Raw genomic sequence first — 27084 nt, 5'->3', positions numbered from 1 at the left:
GAAGGCGGCGAAGAGAAAGTGAAGGGTTGAGTAGAGTAAGGAAAGGTGGTATGAGTAGTGAAGGCGGCGAAGAGAAAGTGAAGGGTTGAGTAGAGTAAGGAAAGGTGGTATGAGTAGCGAAGGCGGCGAAGAGAAAGTGAAGGGTTGAGTAGAGTAAGGGAAGATGGTATGAGTAGAGAAGGCGAGGAAGAGAAAGTGAAGGGTTGAGTAGAGTAAGGGAAGGTGGTATGAGTAGTGAAGGCGAGGAAGAGAAAGTGAAGGGTTGAGTAGAGTAAGGGAAGGTGGTATGAGTAGTGAAGGCGAGGAAGAGAAAGTGAAGGGTTGAGTAGAGTAAGCAAAGGTGGTATGAGTAGAGAAGGCGGCGAAGAGAAAGTGAAGGGTTGAGTAGAGTAAGGAAAGGTGGTATGAGTAGTGAAGGCGGCGAAGAGAAAGTGAAGGGTTGAGTAGAGTAAGGAAAGGTGGTATGAGTAGTGAAGGCGGCGAAGAGAAAGTGAAGGGTTGAGTAGAGTAAGGAAAGGTGGTATGAGTAGTGAAGGCGGCGAAGAGAAAGTGAAGGGTTGAGTAGAGTAAGGAAAGGTGGTATGAGTAGAGAAGGTGGCGAAGAGAAAGTGAAGGGTTGAGTAGAGTAAAGAAAGGTGGTATGAGTAGAGAAGGTGGCGAAGAGAAAGTGAAGGGTTGAGTAGAGTAAGGAAAGGTGGTATGAGTAGTGAAGGCGGCGAAGAGAAGGTGAAGGGTTGAGTAGAGTAAGGAAAGGTGGTATGAGTAGTGAAGGCGAGGAAGAGAAAGTGAAGGGTTGAGTAGAGTAAGAAAAGGTGGTATGAGTAGGGAAGGCGGGGAAGATAAAGTGAAGGATTGAGTAGAGTAAGGAAAGGTGGTATGAGAAGTGAAGGTGGCGAAGAGAAAGTGAAGGGTTGAGTAGAGTAAGGAAAGGTGGTATGAGTAGTGAAGGCGGCGAAGAGAAAGTGAAGGGTTGAGTAGAGTAAGGAAAGGTGGTATGAGTAGAGAAGGCGGCGAAGAGAAAGTGAAGGGTTGAGTAGATTAAGGAAAGGTGGTATGAGTAGTGAAGGCGGCGAAGAGAAAGTGAAGGGTTGAGTAGAGTAAGGAAAGGTGGTATGAGTAGTGAAGGCGGCGAAGAGAAAGTGAAGGGTTGAGTAGAGTAAGGGAAGGTGGTATGAGTAGAGAAGGCGAGGAAGAGAAAGTGAAGGGTTGAGTAGAGTAAGGGAAGGTGGTATGAGTAGTGAAGGCGAGGAAGAGAAAGTGAAGGGTTGAGTAGAGTAAGGGAAGGTGGTATGAGTAGTGAAGGCGAGGAAGAGAAAGTGAAGGGTTGAGTAGAGTAAGGAAAGGTGGTATGAGTAGAGAAGGCGGCGAAGAGAAAGTGAAGGGTTGAGTAGAGTAAGGAAAGGTGATATGAGTAGTGAAGGCGGCGAAGAGAAAGTGAATGGTTGAGTAGAGTAAGGAAAGGTGGTATGAGTAGTGAAGGCGGCGAAGAGAAGGTGAAGGGTTGAGTAGAGTAAGGAAAGGTGGTATGAGTAGTGAAGGCGGCGAATAGAAAGTTAAGGGTTGAGTAGAGTAAGGGAAGGTGGTATGAGTAGAGAAGGCAAGGAAGAGAAAGTGAAGGGTTGAGTAGAGTAAGGGAAGGTGGTATGAGTAGTGAAGGCGAGGAAGAGAAAGTGAAGGGTTTAGTAGAGTAAGGGAAGGTGGTATCAGTAGTGAAGGCGAGGAAGAGAAAGTGGAGGGTTGAGTAGAGTAAGGAAAGGTGGTATGAGTAGAGAAGGCGGCGAAGAGAAAGTGAAGGGTTGAGTAGAGTAAGGAAAGGTGGTATGAGTAGTGAAGGCGGCGAAGAGAAAGTGAAGGGCTGAGTAGAGTAAGGAAAGGTGGTATGAGTAGTGAAGGCGGCGAAGAGAAAGTGAAGGGTTGAGTAGAGTAAGGAAAGGTGGTATGAGTAATGAAGGCGGCAAAGAGAAAGTGAAGGGTTGAGTAGAGTAAGGAAAGGTGGTATGAGTAATGAAGGCGGCGAAGAGAAAGTGAAGGGTTGAGTAGAGTAAGGAAAGGTGGTATGAGTAGTGAAGGCGGCAAAGAGAAAGTGAAGGGTTGAGTAGAGTAAGGAAAGGTGGTATGAGTAATGAAGGCGGCGAAGAGAAAGTGAAGGGTTGAGTAGAGTAAGGAAAGGTGGTATGAGTAGTGAAGGCGGCGAAGAGAAAGTGAAGGGTTGAGTAGAGTAAGGAAAGGTGGTATGAGTAGAGAAGGCGGCGAAGAGAAAGTGAAGGGTTGAGTAGAGTAAGGAAAGGTGGTATGAGTAGGGAAGGCGGCGAAGAGAAAGTGAAGGGTTGAGTAGAGTAAGGAAAGGTGGTATGAGTAGCGAAGGCGGCGAAGAGAAAGTGAAGGGTTGAGTAGAGTAAGGAAAGGTGGTATGAGTAGGGAAGGCAGGGTGGAGAAAGTGAAGGGTTGAGTAGAGTAAGGAAAGGTGGTATGAGTAGGGAAGGCGGGGAAGAGAAAGTGAAGGGTTGAGTAGAGTAAGGAAAGGTGGTATGAGTAGGGAAGGCGGGGTGGAGAAGGTGAAGGGTTGAGTAGAGTAAGGAAAGGTGGTATGAGTAGGGAAGGCGGGATGGAGAAAGTGAAGGGTTGAGTAGAGTAAGGAAAGGTGGTATGAGTAGGGAAGGCAGGGAAGAGAAAGTGAAGGGTTGAGTAGAGTAAGGAAAGGTGGTATGAGTAGAGAAGGCGAGGAAGAGAAAGTGAAGGGTTGAGTAGAGTAAGGAAAGGTGGTATGAGTAGGGAAGGCGGGGTGGAGAAAGTGAAGGGTTGAGTAGAGTAAGGAAAGGTGGTATGAGTAGGGAAGGCAGGGTGTAGAAAGTAATGTGGGATGAGCAGTGGAGGCGGGGTAGAGCAGAAGGGTTGATAAGCGTAAGTAAAGATGGTGTGAGCAGTGATGGCTGGTTGTTGCGATATATGTCTCTGAAGGGAAGCATTTCGTCATGACTACATGTATCTCAGGAAATGATAGACGGTGAAAAATTATTGCACTTTTACAGCGACGTGCCTGCGCGCGCTCGCGCGTGTGTGTGTGTGTGTGTGTGTGTGTGTGTGTGTGTGACTGCTTGTACTAGTCCTGACTAATTGATAGTGCTAACTCACTGAGATACTGGTCATAACGCAGTTTAACATGAAAACCCCACTCAGAAACAGGGTACTGACTCCGACCATACCTTGTTAAGCCCCTTTATGCCGAGCGCAAGACAGGGTAACAGCAAGTACCATCTTTTAACGTCTTTTGGTATGACGAGGACGGGGATCGAACCCCGGACCTTCCGCTCTACCACCACGGAGGCGGTCAGGAACTGTTAGACACTATGCGAATATTTGATTCATTCTTCAAACACTAGTAGATGACACAGTCTGTGTCACCTTGACATAATCACATCGGGATGTGCAACTGTGCGATAATGAAAATAAATGTCAACTCATCCAGTTTCACTCATAGGGACAATATGTACCGGAAATATTTTGTATTCAGAAGGGAGGGACGTTATCGTCGCGTGACTAAATTTAATGTAGAGAGGCAACAAAAACACCATACGCGAGACGTCAAGCTGCTTTTAGAAACATTTCAACTGGTTTAATACATGTACAGAAGTGGCTATTACCGGGGAAACCATGACTCACCCAACGCGTGACTGTGTTGTGCTTTTCAAGACTTCAGTGGGGTTGACTGTGTATCAATGTACAACATTTGCATTATGACATTGGTCATTGGTCAAGGCTGTAGTACGTCCATACGTCCACATTTTCTTAAAACGTATGGATGAATCAAGGTGTGACGTGTTGATATATTGAACTCGGTATGAACAGGCGAAAGGTAAACAATAACAAAACCTTGTACAGAAATAAAATGTTTTTAGATTTGCTGGACATACATGAAACATACATATATACATATATTCACACATGTGTTGAGTGTTGAAAGTGAACAATTAGCACAGATTTGTACAGGAATAAACTTTGTATCACTTCCCACGGCCACATCACATGTTCTGAGAAATAACTCAACATCAATGTTGAATATGCATAAAAAGAATTGCAGTTATCAAAATGAAAGTAGGACTGTGCATCAGCGTCGATCAGATTAGATCCCTGTGAGATATCTACCGGTATTTGACTGCAGTCCTATATCATAGACTTGCCTACCGTTGTGTAGACGTATAAATGAATGTTCACGTAAATCTCATTCTCAAATCTTGTTGAGAGAAGTGTGGACACGTCTAAACTTCAAAGTGTTCAAAACTGTGCTGCCAGGCTTGTTACTAAATCCAAGAAGTTTGACCATATCACACCGATTCTACGGAACCTCCACTGGCTCTAAATCAATGAGAGAATCCAGTATAATGTGATGCTGATTGTGTTCAATGTGAGACACAATCAAAAACCAACTTATATCAGCGAGCTTCTTAAAGAGTACGTGCCTGGGAGATCTCTCAGATCAAGCCGCCAGTCCTACTCTCTGTGCCTGGTGTTAGAACGGCGACTTTGGAGGTCGGAGTTTCGCCAAAGTTGCCCCTGAGCAATAGAATAGGCTGTCATTGGATATATAACAAACATTGACAGTCCTACTTTGTTCCGATCAAGACTGAAAACCTATCTTTTCACAAAATCTTTCTTAGAGTATTGAGGCTTTGTGTTTTCCTAGCTATGTAATGTCTCTCTTTTTTGTGTAGACTCAAATGAAGCGCTTTTTAGCAGTTCTTCGAACTGGATACCAGCGCTTTATAAATTATGTAGTTATTATATAGTATTATACACTGAAGTTGTGACGGGTGTCTGGATGTGCCACCTAAATTCCTTCCTTGAAATATCCCCACATGTCGGTGTAGAATGATTAGGTCTACAGGATCAACTCACACCATTTTTTCACACTGAACAATAAAAAGGCAGGGTTATTTTAGATAACAGTGTAAAAGCAATACCAAATGCATGCCTTTGTAGACATACATGTTTACAAGCTTGTTATTTCTTTGGAGGCAAATAGTGTCAAATGTTTATAACCACAACTAGACAGTATGGTATGATATGTGCTAATAAACACTATTGGTCATCTCACCTCGTGCTTGGACATCAATACTCCAACGTGTGTCCCGCCTCATGCGTGCTCAAGCTTATATCATATTTTGTTCAGCTACTAAAGTGCTGTAGAGTTCAAAAGGATTCTGTCAAACACCCAACATAACTACTTTATAATATCCATGCTTCACGTAAGAGGTGACTAACGGCAGTTGGTGGTCAGGCTCGCCGACTGGGCCATATATGTCAGTGTATTCCAAGTGCGAAGATCAATGCTCATGATAGCAATCACTGGAATGTCTGGTCAAGATCCGATAATTCACAGACCGCGGTCATATAACTGAAAGAGTGCTGAGTGCAGCGATAGACAACAAACAACAACTAAACTAAGTGTACCTGATTTTGTTCGGTGTAATATTTAATCAACTGCAAAATAATATGCAACTTAATAACGCACATTTACTGCAGGGATTTCACGAACTACGAAGCGCCTGGAACGGCACTGGCATTGTCACCCTTCAGATGTCAGTTGACACTGTAAGACTTCTTCTAGTTGCTGGACGACTGTAGTCCATGTATTACCGACCAGTTTAACAACCTATGTACTTGTCCACAGTTAAACGCTCTGCTCGGTTTTACCCAATATTTGCTAGTTTTAAAATTCCGAATAAGTAACAACAATTTTCCCATTGTGAGAGGCCAACGACAATCTCTACCGAGAGAACACAAATTGTTTGATATGAGTACCACCATATCTTTAGATGTGAAACTATTCACCAAGAAAGGTTGTTGCATATACCAAAGGAGTATCCCAAATGATTGCTAAAATCCGCACACGATAAATAGTTCACGTTCAAATCTGAATAATCTGAAAACAAAACCCACTCAAATAAAACTAAATGTTAGGTAATCAATATCAGGGTGTATACAGAGAGAAAATAAATACATACATCCAAGTACCCACGGGGTTAGCCTCGGGTGACTTCCTTTATCTATGCTCAGATAAGTGATTCGGTATGGCGATCGTCTCTGCCGACACTCCCACGCTGGCTGTGCTGGCTGATTCTGACAGGACTCTCATGCTGGTTGTGCTGGCTGATTCTGACAGGACTCTCATGTTGGTTGTGCTAGCTGATTCTGACAGGACTCTCATGTTGGCTGTGCTGGCTGATTCTGACAGGACTCTCATGTTGGTTGTGCTGGCTGATTCTGACAGGACTCTCACGCTGGTTGTGCTGGCTGATTCTGACAGGACTCTCATGTTGGTTGTGCTGGCTGATTCTGACAGGACTCTCACGCTGGTTGTGCTGGCTGATTCTGACAGGACTCTCATGTTGGTTGTGCTGGCTGATTCTGACATGACTCTCATGTTGGTTGTGCTGGCTGATTCTGACAGGATTCTCATGTTGGTTGTGCTGGCTGATTCTGACAGGATTCTCATGCTGGTTGTGCTGGCCATCTCTCTCAGTGCTGCCCTATCACTTTCCTTTCCTCTACTTCTGAGGTGCACAGCGATTAACAGAATAAACACTATAGATAATATACCAACACGAATATAACACTGTAAACAATGAAGTAGCTAACGGGATGAGCCCTTCATCATTTTCAAAATATCTTTGGTCCTCAGCAGTGTAATATCGTCAATCTGTTTTTCCTCTTTCAAACTAACAAGCCCTTAGTTGTCGTCATAAACTGAGTTTGGTACCCCTAAACTTTACTCCGAATTGTAAATTTGGTTGAGTTGTAAATCGCGACTCGAGCCTCGAGCTAACGTTTGTCGATGTCCTGCACATATGATAGTAATACACAGTTATTTAATTGTCCTATGTCCCACATTTCCGGACTTATATATTGATAATCCATTATATGTATATGTGCATACGTTTACCATAACTATACCCGCCATACTTTAAGTATATACAGAGACAATGTCAGTAATTCTACTTATATATGAAACCATGACCACTTACGGTCTAATCATTCAGGTACCTACTCTGCCATCAGCCATCTGCATCAGATTCTCAACACCCAACAATGATATTTTGTTGTAGACACAAATAAATGACACCTACCTACAGTCTGATGGATCACCCAATTGAAAGCAACTGCAATTGCATGTATCCATAGTCAGTCATTTTAGGTATCAACGTTATCTGAAACTTGTGAAGTTTAATAGAAAGTAGTAATAACAAATCGCTTATCTTGTAAATTGAGTAATTACTCGTGGAATCTATATGATAGTAATCACATTTTGACTTCAGTATTACTGCTCGGTGAACTGATATGCTCTTTGCGGCATGGCGAATCAATACAGCACGCAGCATATATTTGTTATTGATTTCCTGGTGATGGCCTACATGTTTATCTTCTGTCATGCATAATTGTAAACATTGTGGCTAAATATAACTCAATGTGGTGACCAATCGTGAACAACAGCATACCAGGAATATGGTTTGTTGGTGAAGGATGTAATGGTGGAAGAATGACAGTACTTAAAGGGATATCAAATTAGGTTTGTAAGAATAAATGGCGAGGCGGAGAAGGTGGTCCTTTTTATTCAGAAAAGTACTAACACGAGTCCTCTATACTGTCGTGGCGCACAGCCAAAATGTCTAGTTCCATGAAGCAAAACATGAATGTAATCTAGTGAACATTTCGCACGTATACTTACTACCTAGATATAATTTAAGAATATCGATGTACCTGCAGATTGAATCACAGTTTGAATACATTTGTTTGTGCTTAATTTCCGTGATGTTATTGAAGTGCCTTAATGACCTTAATGATGTACGCTGGTTCGATCAGTACCTACAGTTGTGTTCTGATGATTGTTTACCGTTGATAGTGTTTTCTGGTTTAGGATTCGTTATATTGACATTGCGGCATGTTAAGCGGTGAAATCAAACAATGTAACAATAGAATAAGAATGTTATGAGTATAAGGAGTAAATACAGTCAGGATTTCTGTCTTCCTCAACAGGCATCATATGAACACACAGATCTCTCTTCAAGCCATGCTGAGGACAGGCACAGCTCTGATATTCGGTGAGTACAATCTTTCAATACAGAATTGTGTTTCACACCGATGCTTTCAGTGAAAGCGCACCATGTGCCCTACAGTCACATACGTCGACATATACCAGGCTGTGATCGCGTGTGATGGATCACACGTGTGCTACTGAGAGTTGAATATTTGCTGTGTTCAGTTCTCACTTTGACCCGTGATCTAACAGATGATTGGTCAAATGATGTTTGTTGACATGTGATACAGAGCAACGGTTTTAAAGTGGTTATCATTAACAAACCTTGAGAAGAACATGATAAAACTGTCAGTGGTAAAGTGGTATTCCTGGATCCCCCTGTTGTGGATATGATGGAATGGCAATAAACCTGGTTGATAATATGTGATATTTGTAACAAACGTCATATTTGGGATCACACTTTTTTAGCAAAGTACAAAGTTGAGTCCCAGTCGGGATTTAAACCAACACTCCAAGTGTGAGGCTCCTAATCGTCAACACACCAAATCAGCGATCTAACCCATTCAGCTACTGAAGCTTTAAAGTCCGTCAACTTGTAGCACAGATTACGTACTTTGTGCAACCCTCTGACAAGTGTAAATTGGCACGACTCCCACATACCTTTGCTATCCGAAATATAACGTTTCTTTCCTTTGGCCACTTTCTGAAAGGCATTGTGTATTTAATATGTGAAGTTATTTACAATGTAGAGTAAGTGATATACACATACAATAAAATCTTAGTATAATGAACTATCATGCTGTATATTGATCACTATAATCACAATAGTTAAAGCAAAGTTCACATTTATGTAAAGATAACGAGTTTACATCACTTATTTGTTGTAAGAATGTGATAAGAAAGAAGATGTATTCATGATACGGTCATTCCAGTAGGTAATGGTTGCCAGAAAGTAAGCAAAGAACAGGCTAGTTATACGCTATGTTTGTACACATAATATTAAGGAAACATGCACGTTGGCATCTTGTATACACGTTCAGTTCTTCCTAGTTTCCTTCATGTTTATTTCTGGCATTTTCAGCAGTACTGACTCATGCAGTCACAGCGTGTGAGTGGGGCAAATATGGGGAGAATTGTGACAAACGCTGCCCCCCAAACTGTCAAGTTAACCCACAGAGGTACCTCACACACTGTAACAAGGAAACAGGAGAGTGCTCCGATGGCTGCATCCCCGGATGGTATGCTGCTCAATGTGACCAACCTTGCAGCAAGAACTGTCTGGACAACGTGTGCAGTCATCAGAATGGACAGTGTACGAAGGGATGCAGTGGAAACCAAACAGGGGATTTCTGTGAGGTCACTGAAGGTGTGGGATGTTGAAAGGTTTCACCTTGTTAAATCGTTAACGTCTCTTCGTCAGGTGTATCTGGGCTTTTTTATAGCCACCTATTCTAAGTTGACGGATTACAACAAAAAGAAATCTGATTTTCATGAAATGATTTCTCAGTGTTGTAAATTGCAAGAATAATATATACATTTTCTATAACCCATCGTGTTAGAAATATGTTTGTGGTTTCTTTTAGTCTAAAAAGTCTGAATTATATATTATCTCATTTATTTGCTCTTGTGTAACGCCTCACTCAGCAATATCCCAGCCATATTAGGTCTTATCGCACATTCGATCCCAAATGGATGTTGTATATTCCTGAATGAGTACTGAATTTCAGTACATCCACACGTGTATTATGTAACACATATAAAAGTTTAACAGTGGTTTCATTGTTACATATTTGTCAGCCATCAGAACATAGTATTAAATCGAACACATACATCAATTAGTATATTAATAATTATACAATATGAGTACATCAAGACACCATTGGAATCTAGCATTAAGAACAACATACTACAAGGAAAACCGTCATTATCACATAAAATATATTAATAAGGTGATGTAATTGCAACGTTTATTTCGACAGTATCAAGAAGGACAAACGTCAAGATGACAACGGATGAAAGAACAGGACTGTCAATGGCACACGTCGCAGTGATCATCACAATGTACCCTGTGGCAATTATTGTTAACATCGTCGTCACCGTCGTCATAAAACGTCGACGCCAGACAGACAACAGGTAAGTAAAACAACATTTCATACAATCTTCTTGAAAGCGTGACTTTCATTTCTAAGATAGTACATGTGTAAGCTTAAGCAACGCCTACACGGTTTGTATGTTTTACTGGCAGTGAATATACGAGTCATGATAACATGTTATTGTTACTGTCGAGAATGGTGACGGTGGGGTTCTAATACATGAACTCAGTTCTACTACATGTCGCAAAACAGGTTATTTGGAATTATCACGTACTCGAAGCGACAAGTGAAAATTTGAACAAAGCCAATAATACAAGCAATATATTAAACATAGCTTAAATACCCTCTATTTTTTAAGTGAAACAGTAAATATAATTGTTATTTTACATACGTATGACAACAATTGTTCCTTTGTAAAGTGGACATGAATTATATCTTGCCAGAATTGCTGTTGTTGTTGTTTTCCTAAAGACCTGTTCTTATTATAGGTTTAACTTTACCTATCTTACAATACACGTCTGAATAACATCAATGTCACGAGATGGTAAAACAATTCGAGTTTGTTGAAAGGTGGATGGGACAGTCCTGATTCCTTACAATAAACTTACTGATTGTGACCTTTACATCAGTGGACGTATAGTGTACTTGCTATCCACTCGATGACCATGATTGTGTCTATCTAATTACTCTCAGAACTAATGATATGTTCTTATTAATTGCAGAAGAAAGTCAACCGGGAGGCCAACAGGTAATGTAGCAAATGACATTAGAGGGTTAGATATCTTCACACATGGTAACTGCCACTTGGAAAGTGACCCTGGGAAACACCACCATTTTGATTCCCAACTCCGCATCCCGCCCTCTGGGAAACTGATCCCAAAACCTTTCACAAACACCAGGCATCATCACTGTTTGAAATTGACACTGAAATATATTAGTAGTTGGACTCGTACAGTGGCCTGCTTTTAGTGAGCCTAGTTTAGTAGGACATTATGCTTGTGGGTTGTTGTGTCTTTAGTCGATTTTGTTCGCGATGGCAGCAGTAGGCCTCAACTTACATCCAGCACGTACATGTATATTTACAACTCTAGAACTGTACTAAATACTAGTATGTCATTGTCCCACAGTGCTTGATGGAGGCTGTGTTTATGCAACACAACAATCATAGTTAGCAAGATGCATTTCTGTTATCTCCTTGAGTGGCTGATGTACAGAGAAGGGTCAGGTTGGCGGTTGATGTTAGTTGTATCTCTTGGTCCTCGTTGTAACCTACTACAGTGTAAAGGTCCGGGATATAATTGATCTTCAGCAACTCATGCTTGTCGGAACGGTGATCAGCATCGCTGTCTTAAAGAGGTGCATACCGTCATTCCCCATTCGCGGAGATTGATGCTCATTTTGTCAGTCACTAGATTGTCTGTTCCAGTCTCAATTGTGCAACATCATTTACCCCGGGGAAAACCCTCGTCTTCAGGGTCAGTCTATTCTGGAAAAAGAGATTGACAAAGAACATTACACATAAAACAAAAACAAATATATGTCAGAATCAATGCTAGTATACATTAACACTTTTATTGATTCAAAACACTATAATCCTCGTTGAATTGAGCCTATTAACATATTCCAACGTTTCATTATTTGGACATTACCAAATTTGACGCATCAGCAACAAATATTTAAAGGTGATGCATATCCCTACTTTGACGTTTCGGTATTGGTTCTAACATCGTTATCAAGCAAATGATATAAAACACAGCAAGTGGTATGGTTGACAAGTATACGCATCAATAAAAGTTCCTGTGGCACCAATATGTCAAACAAGCAGAGTTTGGTTTTCAATATTGTAGTACACTGTAGTATTGAATGAAGCCACAAAAACGCAACTGCTACAGAAAAGTGACAAGTTGACTTGTATGCAAGCCAAATGCATTTCACTTTCCAAGAATGGGTATAAAAACATGTCCGTTAACGGGATTCCATATGCATTGTTTAGCATCATGCTGACAACAACCACTCAGAAAAACAACAAAATTACGCAATTATTCAAAAATACGAAATGCCACGCCTTTCCGAAAATGAGCGTCTGCGAGCCATTTGTATGCTTGGAGCAGGATGTAGTCAACGTGATGTTGCAAGACAATTTAACGTCCACAGAAACACCATTTGGTGTTGATGGCAACTTTGGCAACAGACGAATGCAGTCAGAGACCATCCTCGGAGAGGCCACGCATAACCAATAATCGACAAGACAACTGGATTCGAACAACACACCTTTAAAATCGATTCCAGCCAGCAACAGTGACTGCAAGAAGCATCCCTGGCCTTTGACGAATATCTTCACAAACCTTACGTCGTCGCCTCAGATGTGCAGGAATATTGCCATTTTGACAGGAAACCACCATCAAGGACGTCTATGCTGGACGGCCATGCAGTGGGGACAAGTTCTATTTACTGACAAGTCTCGTTTTCAATTCAGCCACAGCGATGGATGGTTTCGAGTGTAACGACGTCGAGGTGAACGTTACGTCAATCATTGTGTCATGGAAGAAAATCGGTTCGGGGACGGCAGCGTTATGGTATGGGGTGGGATTACAGCAAGAGAGAGGACCCGTTTGATAGTGGTAGAAGGAAATCTAAATGGACGAAGAGATCATCGGCCCTGTTGTTCTACCGTTTTTTGCGTCATCATGGCCCAGCCTCATATTGATCGACTTGTCCAGGATTCTCTTCAACAAAACAACGCGAATGTCATCAACTGGCCGGCTCGCTCCCCTGATCTCTCACCAATCAAGCACATGTGTGATGAGATGGATCGGCGCCTTCGACGTCAACCTTCGTGTTCCACAGACACTCAAGGAACTTCGAAACTTGCTCCAGCAGATGTGGTCAGATATCCCACAGGACTTTGTGCGACACCTGGTCCATTCCATGAGACGAAGATGTGTTCCTTGCATCGCAACTAAAGGTGGACACACACGCTATTGATTTGTAAATTGACATTTTGGCATGTTTGGCAAATTAAACCATTTGAACACTTACAGGAGTCTTTTATATGTTGTCAACCGAAATTGTTTCCAATTTGGTAAAAAACTTTGGATTAAATCTTATTCAATGTCACAGGAACTTTTGTTGTTCAGTATATATATATCGGGGAAGTCAGTGACATAAACAAAGGATGAAGCCAGTATTATTAACCACAGGATTATGGCTGATTGGGGTCTTTGATGAGTTGATGGTACACCGGGGATACGTAAAAGACTTGGTCACGGTTGATTGACGGTTTGAGTCTTTTGATCTTGATGGTTGGTTGTAGGTTTCCGATTTTGAAGTCTTTAAAGTTGGTGGTGAGGACTTTGACTTTATCCCACTTAATGCTGAGGCTTGAGTTGTCACGGATGTGGTCTGATAGAGCTGATTTAGAGTTATCTTTGGAGACTGAGCTTTGATGTTCTTTAATTCGGGTTTTGAAGGGCCTAGATGTTTTTCCTATGTAAGCTTGTCAAAAATTGCAATTAATGTGGTACACTGCTCCTGATCGTTCTTGCTTGTGTCTGGATGGTGGTTTCCCTGTGGCTTTTATTGTTTTCTGAATGATATGACTTATCTTGAAAACTCAGATGTGGGCCTGTTTCTTTAAGAGTCCCTGGATTTTGTGGCTAGCTGTTCCAAAGTAGAGGAGGCTGATCACAAAGGGTGCAGACTGTTGACGGGGAGATTTATGAGATTTCTTGGTAATGTTCTGTATCGTCTGATGTATTAGTTGCTCAGGGTAGAGGTTATACTGTGTAAGTGGTTAGATGCAGCTTCGTAGAACAGATGTTGGGAGCTCGTCCTGCAAGGGTTGAACAAATTCCTTTTGTGATTTTACGTCGCTCTATGAAAATTGTTCATCCATAAATTCTTATCCTTGCTAAATCATTCAGTCATCACAGTCGTAGCAGTTGCATTAAGTATGTTTTCAACTACCATGAACACAAACTCGCAAAAAGAACGGAACACTAAAAAACTCTTTAGTTTCACCAAGATCAGTAATGGTGCTCTCGTGTCACTAGATCTTCTGGTTCATCGATCACTTGATTGTCTGGTTTGTTTACAGGATGACGTCGCATGGCAGAGGCACTGCTGTGTTGCGTCAGAAAACACATACTTACTTTTGTTATGCAATTCGTATGGAATGACGGGTTCTACCGGTAGGTCAGGACATCCTCACCCTTTTTGCGAACATCTGGTGTCATCACTGATTTTCAGTGGTTCATTCACACAATTTCAACATCTATTCGCCCTTTGCGCCAAATTGAATCTGTTTTAACAGAAAATCTAGGCGCATTGATATCTTCCATTGTCAATTGATGTTATTTTGATGAGCCTACCCACTGACTCAGCACAATCTGGAAACCTTTTTTTCTCTAATTCCACTGAATCACAAAATAGGTTACGTTAAATTTTAAAATTATTTTTAGAGTAACTTCCTAATAATATTATCGCATGTTATGCCCTTATGTGATTTTCCTCCTTTTTTTCCAGCTGGTACTGACCCTGAGAATCCTGAAGACGAGGCTTTACTGCGAAGTAGGTAACCATAACAACAGAGTGATGTTGTAACAAAGACATAATATGTATTCACACATGTATTTCGTAACATTGTGGAGGGAAAACTAACATCAATAGAATTTGACTTGACTTTCACCTTGTCAATGCCTAATGAAAGTTTACCTTCAGTACTGTAGTTGTTAAATGAGGATTAGATATATCGCGGCACTAAAAACGACAACTTTTGAACTTCCCATTTTACTCCGATCTTTCGTCAAAATCATCGACTGTCATAATTCGCCACCGGTTGTAACGTGTTCCCTATTTGTTTATTATTATCATACAGCTATTACTGGAAACGGCGACAGAGACGAATTGTGCGTTGCTGAAAAGGCAGGGAATTCGAGTCAAGAAGAAGGCACTTATAAACAAGACAGTACTGGAGTTAAGAGAAGGAAGACTGACACGAGCAACATATGTCAGGGACAGGAGGGCGCGGAATGTGCAGCGGATCTTACAGTGTCTACACATGACCTTCAACACATGGCAGCAGCTGATATGAAAGAAACCCAAGCTACCTTCACCAACATCACAACAGGTGACTCTATTTAAATATATAACTTGTAGTTTTCTGATGTTTTGCTCTGACCTCTTAAAGCTAGGCATCATAAAGACTCCCGTGTTGTACAAGGTGTCATATGTATTTAAGGGGGTCATTTTTATGTCATACTTCGTTGTATATTAGCCGTGCTTGTGATGTCGAGGTGTTAACATAAAACATTTGTCTTAACTGACTGATTGTTAAAACATGTATTACAATATATACTCACTGCCAAAACAAATACGAATACCATAGATGTTCGTTTATATGTGAAGACTTACTCATATTCAAGAGGTATTAGACTGGTTCGATTCTCAAACGAACACATTGGTATCTTGTGTGAACCGATGCTCATGAACACATGACATGTAACGTCCTGCCTCATGCAGGATTAACATAGAAAGTTTGGAAATCACGTGCAGAATATAGTGATGAATATAAAAACACGTTGTGGTAAGATTTGACTGTTAGTTTTGTCATTGATTGGTACACATTTGACACAGCTTTTAATAACTTACGTACGCATCTTTTATGTTCGCGTTTCTTTTTGCGGTGAGTATACCTGGTGATTAGGTAGTAACATTGACTTTTCCAGGGCAAACTATCAGAGAGGACGCTAATGTGAGGACCTGCGAGATCACCACAGAGGGACGTCACACTCTTAATGTAAACGCCCCGTGTGCATCTACTATAAATGTTGCGGAACGTGTTCACGGAGATGTTGGATGCAATAAAGGTAAATAACATTAAATGTACAAACAAATGATGCATACACTTTCGGCGCATAAGCTCCATAAAACTCAATACCTCAAGCATAGACATTTTTCTTGGTTCAACCGAGGAAGGACATACAGTATTTGAGGTATTCGATTCAAAAGCGCCACAAAATTCTGAAAAAGAAAAAATATTTATTGTGGGGTCCATTCCATTGATAAAAGGCAAGTGAGACCGCCTTATTTGTGTCATAAACACTATCCACGAAACTGTATGACAATAGCGATGTCCTCAACGTTCTAACAGTCAACTTTCCCTTTATGTCTGACAAATATTCCTTTCGCTCCAGGGTTTGGTGTTTACATTTCACAACTGTTGAGGTGCAATAGAACATACTCTTTCTTTCAAGATTTCAAAGAGCATCATACGACTCTTGCTCAGAATGAGTTTAATCAAAGTTTCAACAATCAAGCCTTTTTCTAGAAATGTTATTGTAGACCTTGCGAGGACATTTCTAAATTTGACGAATCGGCAACAAATATTACATCTGATGTTATTTCTTATTTTGCCTTGAATCATATGTGCTCTCAGTCTTTTGGATAAATTATTTGAATCTTTACTATGTACCTTTTGAGATAGCCAATCCGAGCAGAACTTCTGACTCATAGGGATAGAGTAATACATATGCATGGATGGCAGGACAATTGGTTGTCTACTTTTTTTGCCTAAATGTCCTATCCCACGTTAGCTGAAATGAAATCACGATGTATCTGAATATTTAATTCCGCGGGAACACAAGGAGACACATTGATGTCATGGGAGTACAAACTCTGCTGACATTGATAATTTCTTTATGTGTTCTTGGCTTCAAAATCAAAGCATTAGCGTTACTGTAATCAGGAGAGTAACATGTTACAATGCTAATGATTATATCCCTATTGTTCTGCGCAAGCAAACAATCAATAGCTTTCAATTTGACAGTATGCTTTGAGATATCTTCGACCACCACTGGTGGAGCGCGGGTGGCACAAACGTCTGAGGCGCGATAATTTGCAATGTAGCGTTGAGTCCCTTGGGCACGGCAGAAACCTATGATTTATGTTACGGTTCAATACAACATTAAACCAAACTCCCTAACTCACTTACACTTGCATAAATATATGTCCTTCGATCTGGCACACTTCTGTGATGCTCGTGGGCTTTAAACAAAAAGGCTGACATCTTAGACTTCGGTCGTTCCTCCGCCATCAAACCTACATGATGTGACAAATGAAATACTGCTCACATCAGCATTAAACTCAAATTACTCACTCACCCTTTCTCAATTGCTGAATACATGCTTTTACAAAATAAATCAACACAAGTCAATTGCTATATGTCTGTGTCAAATGTAAAGGTCACTTCCAGATAACTTGAAATATTAGTTTAACACCAGTTATTTGTTACAACTAGAAATGACAATGCATGCAATTAGCAAAGGTGAAGGATTACTCAGTAATTATAAGTTATTGTGACATCAATCAGAAGTAAATGTGAATTGTTTTGAGGGTGTAACAATTACAGCTCTTTGTGTTTTATTTGAATGTTTGTTAACGCCTCAATCGTCAATGTTCCAGCTATTTGACAGTTGCGTGTAAATAATAATAAACCGGAAGTGATGACATTGAACCAACATAAAATTGCTTTTAGGGCAACTATCGAAGTTGTAGTATTTGTATTGTGCATTCATTGGGGAGGCAGAAGTTTTTATACCTTTGTTATTGAGGTAGATATTGGAATTGAACTGTGTCATTCAACCGGGACTGCTGAGAACTTTGGCATATTGTTAGCTGCAAGGAACATACTTTCTCATTTGAAAACTGTACAGCTTCAGATGTACTTATTGAAACCAGAAAAAAATGTTACAAAATCGGTAATGATTATTTCTTGTGTTTGGGGTGGCTTGAGGTATTGCACCTCAGGATTTCGATGAGGTCCTCTTCCTCCACACTTGGTAAAGCCAGACGGTACATGAGGCATGGTTGTGTCATGAATGTTTTGGGCAATTGAGAATTTCGACGGCAATATGTCCTTGCATAAATGTGATCGTAATTCAGGCAGACAGGCATTCCACATTCATAATAAGTATCTCTCGACATTGAGTAAGGACTTGTAATGTCAGTGCTATTGACATTTAGGTGAAGTGTCCAGGGATAGGTGTCCAGTTTGGTTGAGACAGTCACAGATCTTTGTTTAAAATACTAAGGAACAATTTGATACGATCGATCTCTTGACTTAACTATGCGAAACCTAATACATATCAGAAAAGGTAAGGTCGTGGAGTGGGTTCCCAATGTTTTTTTACCACACTCACTCAGTGACTTAAGCCTTACATGTAAATGTTGTACTAGCCTGTGACTCCCCATATGAATGAGCCTACACCAGTAGCTGAATGCTTTTGACATGGGATGATACTGCAAAGGGGTTTGTGGGTTTTGTTGCAAAACATATTTGTGATTTTAACCACGAGAGTTTGAGAGTGAAAAAGTGCCAAACTATTTGTAGTTATTCACAGGTTCTATCTGTTTCCCTTTAAAGTCTAATTTTTCATAACGTCTCAGTGGTTCAGAATTCAATAAGCTTTGTTAGGATTGATATCCATTCCTGTAGAATTACAACTCTTCTACAATGACAATTGTCTTCTTACATTGTTTGTTGTAAGTGTAACAAATACATTTATGTAATTCGCAATAACTATTATATGACTATGTTGATAACTAGGCCACGGAGTGACGTGTATGTATCATGTTCATTTTTACGTTAATAATTGTAGCCATTTAAATGGGAATTCAATCAATACTATGAAACAGTGTAGGCAAAAGAATGTTCCTTTTCACAAGGAATTTACATGAATCATGTTTTTATTTGTACATGTATTTTTTTCAGGAAATGTACATTACAACAGCAATGATCAAACGAAAAGTGAGTGCAAAGGTGTCATGAAGAGAGGTAAGATTTATATATATAGTTATATAAATATATATAATTCAAAGCTATAGGGACGTGAATTACATAGACGTGATCTTGAAACAAATATATACTATAAACTAACATATACAAAACAATATGCTTATATGCATATTCCCACCCGAGTCATAAAAAAATGAGCATTCAACATAATTTAGCAAGGCATATCGGCATGCTTGGGTAAAATATATCTGCTTAAAGTATGTGTTAAGACAATAAATAAACAGTATCAGTCTTGCCTACGTACAAACGCACGACCCCAAAATCCGGATTTTGTTCATAACATTTAGACAAAACTATCCAATTAAAACTGCTGATATTAAACTGATTCAAGGATCAAAAGTAAAGACCAAAACTTTAAAGAAAATATTAACACTCGCCAAATTCGACTCATTTAAATCAACGGAATTAAGTGTATCAAAATGAAAAAGATAAAATTGTGGAACTTGTGAATATATAGTTGAAAATTCATGCACACAATATGATGAAGGAAACAACTAGCTATATAGTTCATGTACGCTACATTACACAAACGGGGGGTTTGAGGGACAGAATGTGCCTCCATAAACAAAAGATAAATATAAATTGTCAATGCCAAAGAATAACTAATCTAGATTATCCGCCGAAAGAGTCGATTTGGCGTACAGGGCAACCAGATGTTGAAAGCATATGAATGGACCACAGAAAATCAGTGATAGCACCAGGGTAACAACGTCCTGCCTTACCGGTAGCACCCGCCAATTCACACAATGTACGTAATCTAAGTATTTATTGCCTGAGGCCGCACGCCATGAGACAGCGAAAAAACGTCCTCTTGTGCATTTACATCAACAAATACGCAGCCGACCAGGAAAAACGATCTAAGATATCCCTTTTCTTAAAATGAATGCTGCTGGTGCCATGCAGAGTAAAGTGGAAATCTAAACACATAAACATCATTGAAACGTCATGAACCCCTTTAAATAGATAAGCAATCGATGTGATTAATATTTGCATTTATTGTGAAAGTTACCATTGTCATAGTCATTGTAAAGCCGCTGATGTGACGTTATGACTACGCCGCGTCACAATATTTGTGCATGTGTTTTCGTTCGTTAAATGCGCTTTGAAATACATGTGTTACAATTAAAACGGTATCTGACGGCATTGAGTGTGACTGATTTACAACTCACTCAATCTTCGTTATATGAATTTCTCATTGAGAAAAGATGTTGTTATAAGTGTGGCGTATGAATACATCATTCGCAGCTCTGAATGGTCTCTCAATGAGGCGCACCCTGGAAATAAAGTTCGCAGCTTTCTCCAAGATTATCTATAAGAAACGATAAGATGCCGATTCTAAAATTCATTCCACAGAACATGTAGCTTCAAATACGGTCAGGTGTAGGTGATCAGGTGAGGGTAGCCCGCGAGACGATCGACTCATCTCGTCATGTTGGCTGTGTGATAATATCATGCGAGTCAGCATGTTGTTTATCTGTTATAAAATTGGTTGTAATTACCGTTAAGCTACACCATTTGTTCATTTTCGGAGCACAAACGATTAACGGCAAAATATTGCAACGGTTGACATGAGGACGACATTACTAACGACTGTCCACTTGATCAAAGGGCGCTACTCGCGTTTATAGCACTAAGTGCATGGTCGTAATTAGACGCGGCGATGACTGTTAGTCTGTTGTAACGATCTTTTGACATAATGTTTTGTTGATTACTGAAGCTCTGAATGACTCCACGACACTCACACTACGACAAAAATGCAAAGTGAAAGTCAGTACACTATCTTTGTTTCAAACCTATTTGTTCGCGAGTTCTGCTGTAGGCAACTGCAAAAAACACGGACTTGACTTATTCAAGTAAAACATGTCAATAATAGAGTTTCGAGATGCGTGCATAGTGTTTCTATGCCTCTCTGGTGTTGTGAAAAAGTCAGTTGTGTCGATCGGGAGTTCATACAAACCATTATGTTATTTATCTGTTGTGAAATCGGTGGTAATTACCGTTCAATTTAGGAACACGATATTACTGACGACTGTCCACTTGGTCCAAGGGCGTTACTCGCATTAAAGGCACGTGGTACTAGGTCGTAAGTAGAGTCGGTGATGACTGTTGGTCTGTTGTGAGGATTTTTTGACATAATGTTTTGATTTTTCTGATGCCCTGAACTTTAATAATTCCACGACACCCGCACGTGGACAATGCAAAGTGAGAGTCAGTACCCTATCTTTACTTCAAACGTAATTGTTTCTATGTATCTCTGGTGTTTTGTGAAAGACAGTAGTGTCGATCGGAAGCCTAGGGGTTGAATGTACCGTGCAGATTATGATTACCTTGTCTATCTATTTTGTTTTCTGAATGTCTTCATATTGTCTTCCAGGTATGCTGGAGTGGGAGATCCAGAAGACAGAAGAATTGTTTGAAGAGACTGCTATCTACAATAAAGTCCAAGAACGTTTAGAGAACTTTAGATATGTGACAATATCTGGAGCTTCAGGGGACGGAAAGACGTCAATGGCGCTGATGTTGGGGTCAGAATACCAGAAGAAAGGATATGAACTATATTTTGTCAACAACATTTCAGAATTCGAGTTATGTAGTGAAAGACAAGGTAAATTTCTGTGTTTCATATTTGATGACATATTTGGAACAGTAGGAATATCAACGGATTCACCTCACCTCAGACGGATTTTAGATATTCTCAACTCTTACCTTGAGCAGGTGGCATCTAACTTTTCTAAACCATTCCAATCTAATGGAAAGCTTAACTCGCATTCAGCTCATAGAGAGAAAAACATGGGAAACGTTCGTGTCATATTTACCACAAAATCATACAATCTTGAGCTTGGAAAATTACACTTTGGAGAAAATGAGTGTGTGTTTTTCAAAGGAGATTCGGTCATTGATCTTACACAGACTGAGTGTCGCTACACAGTCCAAGAAAAGAAACGGATGTTTATAAAACATAAAACTTATAACAGTAACAGTAGTTATTTTGATTTAGACAAAATATGTGGCATTGAGGATCAACTGTTTGGCTACCCGCTCACATGCAAACTGTTCTTCAGTTTTCCAAAATCACATGATCAATATGAATGTTTTTTTACGGCACCTTTAACCTATCTGAGGGCAGAACTGGAATATCTGCTAAAAAAAAGGAATAACACGTCAGCAGCACTGATCCTGATGTTGCTTTGTGAAGGTAACCTGAACCTTTGCCATCTGGAATCAGGCAGTCAATCTCTGGAGAAACATCTCTCCACAGTTTCAAGTGTAGTTAGTGGTGTTGGCCGTGCAGAGATTATCAGTTGCGTGAAGGGATTTTTCGGTACATTTTTTACCAAAGCAGACATCACCAGTTTTTCACACCCAGCAATCTATGATGCCTGTGCCTTTGTCTATTGCAAAATCAATTGTGCTTTTGTATTACAACACTGCAGCATACACTTCCTGTACGAACGTGTTCAGGCCCAATCAGTACCTGCATGCGAGGCTGATGAGGATAGACATGTCATCTATGTATCAGATGCCTACAATGACATCATTGCTTCAAGACTGGCAGGGGCTGTGAGGGAGGGGAACTATCGGATGTCTATCATGCATCCTATTTTGGAAAGACAGGATGTAGTGGATACGATCCTTGCTGAACTCAAACCCTTCCTGACTGATACATCAGTGACAGATGAACATGGCAACAACATGTTTCATTATGCCTGCTACTCGGGAAATATATACCTTGTGCGTCAACTCATTCCTTTTTGTGACATCAACAGTAAAGGAGCAGAGGGTTTCACACCAACAATAATATCCGTGCTGCATGGACGGGAGGATTTACTTAAACTGCTTGTGTCAAAGGGAGCTGATCTCACACTGTCTGATGACCACAATGACAATGTACTTCACCTGGCATGTCGAGGTGGAAATAGGTCCATTGTAGAACATCTACTGCCATTGTTTGACATTAATAGTCGGGGACAACATGGCCGTACAGCAGTGATGAGGGCAGCTCTCTATGGAAAGAAGGATATTGTTGACTTGCTTGTGTCAAAGGAAGCTGATATCACACTGACTGATGACTACAACAACAGTGTTCTTCAGCTGGCATGTAAAGGTGGAAATAGGTCCATTGTAGAACATCTACTGCCATTATTTGACATTAATAATCGGGGACAACATGGCAGGACAGCAGTGATGAGGGCAGCTCTCTTCGCAAAAATGGATATTTTCGACCTGCTTGTGTCAAAAGGAGCTGATCTCACACTGACTGATGACTACAATGACACTGTACTTCATCTGGCATGTCAAGGTGGAAACAGGTCCATTTTAGAACATGTACTGACATTATTTGACATCAATAGTCGGGGACAGTATGACAGAACAGCGTTAATGGTTGCAGCTATGTGTGCAAAGAAGGATGTTGTCGACTTGCTGGTGTCAAAAGGAGCTGATCTCACACTGACTTCTGACTACAACGACACTGTGCTTCATCTGGCATGTGGAGGTGGAAATAGGTCCATTGTAGAACAGCTACTGCAATTATTTGACATTAATAGTCGGGGACAGTATGACAGAACAGCGTTAATGGTTGCAGCTATGTGTGCAAAGAAGGATGTTGTCGACTTGCTGGTGTCAAAAGGAGCTGATCTCACACTGACTGATGACTACAACGACACTGTACTTCATCTGGCATGTGGAGGTGGAAATAGGTCCATTGTAGAACAGCTACTGCAATTATTTGACATCAATAGTCGGGGACAACATGGCCAGACAGCAGTGATGATGGCGGCTCTCTATGCAAAGAAGGATGTTTTCGACCTGCTTGTGTCAAAAGGAGCTGATCTCACACTGACTGATGACTACAACGACACTGTACTTCATCTGGCATGTGGAGGTGGAAATAGGTCCATTGTAGAACAGCTACTGCAATTATTTGACATTAATAGTCGGGGACAACATGGCCAGACAGCAGTGATGATGGCGGCTCTCTATGCAAAGAAAGATGTTTTCGACCTGCTTGTGTCAAAAGGAGCTGATCTCACACTGACTGATGACTACAATGACACTGTACTTCATCTGGCATGTCAAGGTGGAAACAGGTCCATTTTAGAAAATGTACTGACATTATTTGACATCAATAGTCGGGGACAGTATGACAGAACAGCGTTAATGGTTGCAGCTATGTGTGCAAAGAAGGATGTTGTCGACTTGCTGGTGTCAAAAGGAGCTGATCTCACACTGACTGATGACTACAACGACACTGTACTTCATCTGGCATGTGGAGTTGGAAATAGGTCCATTGTAGAACAGCTACTGCAATTATTTGACATCAATAGTCGGGGACAACATGGCCAGACAGCAGTGATGATGGCGGCTCTCTATGCAAAGAAGGATGTTTTCGACCTGCTTGTGTCAAAAGGAGCTGATCTCACACTGACTGATGACTACAACGACACTGTACTTCATCTGGCATGTGGAGGTGGAAATAGGTCCATTGTAGAACAGCTACTGCAATTATTTGACATTAATAGTCGGGGACAACATGGCCAGACAGCAGTGATGATGGCGGCTCTCTATGCAAAGAAAGATGTTTTCGACCTGCTTGTGTCAAAAGGAGCTGATCTCACACTGACTGATGACTACAATGACACTGTACTTCACCTGGCATGTAAATGTGGAAATATTCTCATTGTAGAACATCTACTGCCAATGTGTGACATCAACTGTCGGGGATACAAAGGTTGGACACCAGTTATGAAAGGAGTTTACAGTGGGAAAAAAGATACACTAGATCTCCTCCTGTCAAAAGGAGCTAACCCATCACTCACTAGTTACGATAATGATACTTTACTCCATGCAGCCAGTAGAGGTGGAAACATTGACATTGTTAGACATGTTATAGGTGACTTTAATATCAACACACGAGGAGGGAATGGTCACACGCCACTGATGCTAGCTGTGTGTGGAGGTCACACTGATGTAGTTAACTTCCTGGTGGACCATGGTGCTGACGTCCACATGGTGGACAATGATGGAGATAGTCTCCTCCATCTGGCTTGTGAGAAAGGAAACTTGAAGATGGTGAAGCATGTCATGTCATATTCTGATATTAACCTGAGAGATAACTTTGGTTGGACACCGTTGGCAATGGCAGCTGTGGAGGGGAAATTTGCTGTTTTTAAATATCTTAAAGGCCTAGGAGCAGATGTGACACTGACAGACAGGGCAGGAGATGATGTTTATACTCTGGCTCTTCAGGGAGGATGCAGGGAAATCATCAAGGAGTTAGGACGAGAGGAACATTCTTGCAAGAGCATCACACCATGGAATCAGCTGATGAATTCACTGGTGACATCTCAAATGTTCTACTTAAATACACATTCTCAACAAAGGCCTGATCTTGTTCAGAGAGACCAATATGGAGACAGTTTACTACATCTGGCCTGTCGAGGAGGCAACATACAGTGTGTGGAGTATCTGCTCCCATCCTATGACGTCAATGTCCGAGGTCGGTATAACTGGACACCGGCGATGATGGCGGCTGTGTGTGGACATGAGGATGTCTTCCAGCTACTGGTGTTTCACAAGGCAGATCTGTCTCTGGTCTCAAACACAGGAGAGGGTATTACCACCCTGGCTCGTCGGGGCAAAAACGACGACATTCTCAAGTATTTATTGGAGAAGTCTTGAAATACACGTAATGAAGCTTGTTTGCAAGTAGTAGTGCCCTCGACTCTAATTCCTAGATAATACTTGTGTTTGAATGTTATTTTGATTGATTTATTCACTCTTGTAATAACATTTGGTTTGGTCCCTTTTTCTAAAATATATTAAAGACAATATCCGATCTATTATGTTTTGAACGTTGTCCTGAGTGAATCCACAGTTTCACTGAGTTATTTTTACCCCTAACAGTCATTCATAGACAATACCTAGCTGTATGTAAGAGTTCACCTACATGTATGTGTACTAACAGGGAAAAGTTACTGTGCTTCTTTTAAAGTGGTGAAGATGTTATGCTATAGAAAATAACAGCACACTATTAAGTCATCCGTCTCATCAATGTTTTATCACGACAAATTCATAGACAAAACCCATACCTCATAAAATGAGAAAGAGCGACACGCCCTTGACAGAATCCACATAAATATAATTTGCGCTCACTTTTTCTAAAATATATTAGAGACAGTATCAGATCTGTTATGTCTCGAGTGAATCACTGAGATATTTTTTCCCCTTAACAGTCATTCATGGACAATACCTAGCTGTAAGTAAGAGTTCACCTACATGTATGTGTACTAATGGGGAAAAGTAACTGTGCTTCATATAAAGTGGTGTAGATGTTATGCTTTTGAAAATAACAGCACACTATTAAGTCATCCGTCTGATCAATGTTTTATGATGACAAATTCATTGACAAAATCCATACCTGGTAACACGAGTCAGAGCGACACGCCCTCAACAGAATCCACATAAATATCATTTGCGTTGATACAGAGGAGGCAGCGGCGGCGCGTTAAAGACCCGATGATTTAAAACAACCTTGGGAAATTTGGTCCTAAATGTCAACCAAAGATTGGCCCAACTAAGCTGGGCCCAGTGTTGCAGACGTCTGCAGAAACAGACGGCCATGACAGTGTCAATAGTTCACCGTCTCAAAAAGTATGTTACAACACGTGCAATATGTGGACCGGCACTCTCCTGCTGCACCGTGGCGTTACGTCCCTGTTTTTGCACAAGTGGTAGAACATAATGATGTCGTCCCGGTAGCGTACGCTGTTCCAATTGGCAGTAATACTGATGAGTTGCGTTCCCCCATGAGTTGTGATGCGTGGACATCCCATTAAACTTGCACACCTAAACTAATGATATTGAGCAAAGCAAGCGTCGCTAGCACATTCACCTGGACGAATGTAGACCCGAGTACGACCATCAGAGACGTTCATATGAAACCTGGACTCACTTGAGAACAGTATACTGTCCTTTCGGACGTAAGGAAGCAACATTGGGCGCATCGCTGGGACGTCGGGAGCGGATGTTGTGCTCCCTCAGTCGGTTGGGAACGGTTTGAGCTGTTAATCTGGCAGTTTGGTATCGATTACGTAGATGCACCA

The 27084-nt window shown here is 40.9% G+C and overlaps 1 protein-coding gene across 1 annotated transcript in view; it reads left to right on the top strand.

Annotated features, from left to right (window-relative positions):
• LOC139460953 (serine/threonine-protein phosphatase 6 regulatory ankyrin repeat subunit B-like) overlaps positions 1-26488 on the top strand; it is a 32031-nt gene extending 5543 nt beyond the window's left edge. Inside the window, exons 2-9 of the mRNA XM_071242428.1 lie at positions 8032-8096; positions 9114-9398; positions 10012-10165; positions 10848-10873; positions 14650-14698; positions 14733-14753; positions 18915-18958; positions 21354-26488. Of these exons, the coding sequence (XP_071098529.1) occupies positions 8039-8096; positions 9114-9398; positions 10012-10165; positions 10848-10873; positions 14650-14698; positions 14733-14753; positions 18915-18958; positions 21354-25660 (4944 nt within the window). The 5' untranslated portion in view covers positions 8032-8038 and the 3' untranslated portion in view covers positions 25661-26488. The remainder of the gene's footprint in view (positions 1-8031; positions 8097-9113; positions 9399-10011; positions 10166-10847; positions 10874-14649; positions 14699-14732; positions 14754-18914; positions 18959-21353) is intronic.
• The last annotated feature ends 596 nt before the right edge of the window (positions 26489-27084 follow it).

Source organism: Haliotis cracherodii, unplaced genomic scaffold (genome assembly GCF_022045235.1).
Source record: "Haliotis cracherodii isolate W230 unplaced genomic scaffold, xgHalCrac1.p SCAF_14, whole genome shotgun sequence".
NCBI lineage: Eukaryota > Metazoa > Mollusca > Gastropoda > Lepetellida > Haliotidae > Haliotis > Haliotis cracherodii.
The sequence above is the reverse complement of the archived record's forward strand: the minus strand, read 5'-3'. Positions and strand labels throughout refer to the sequence as shown.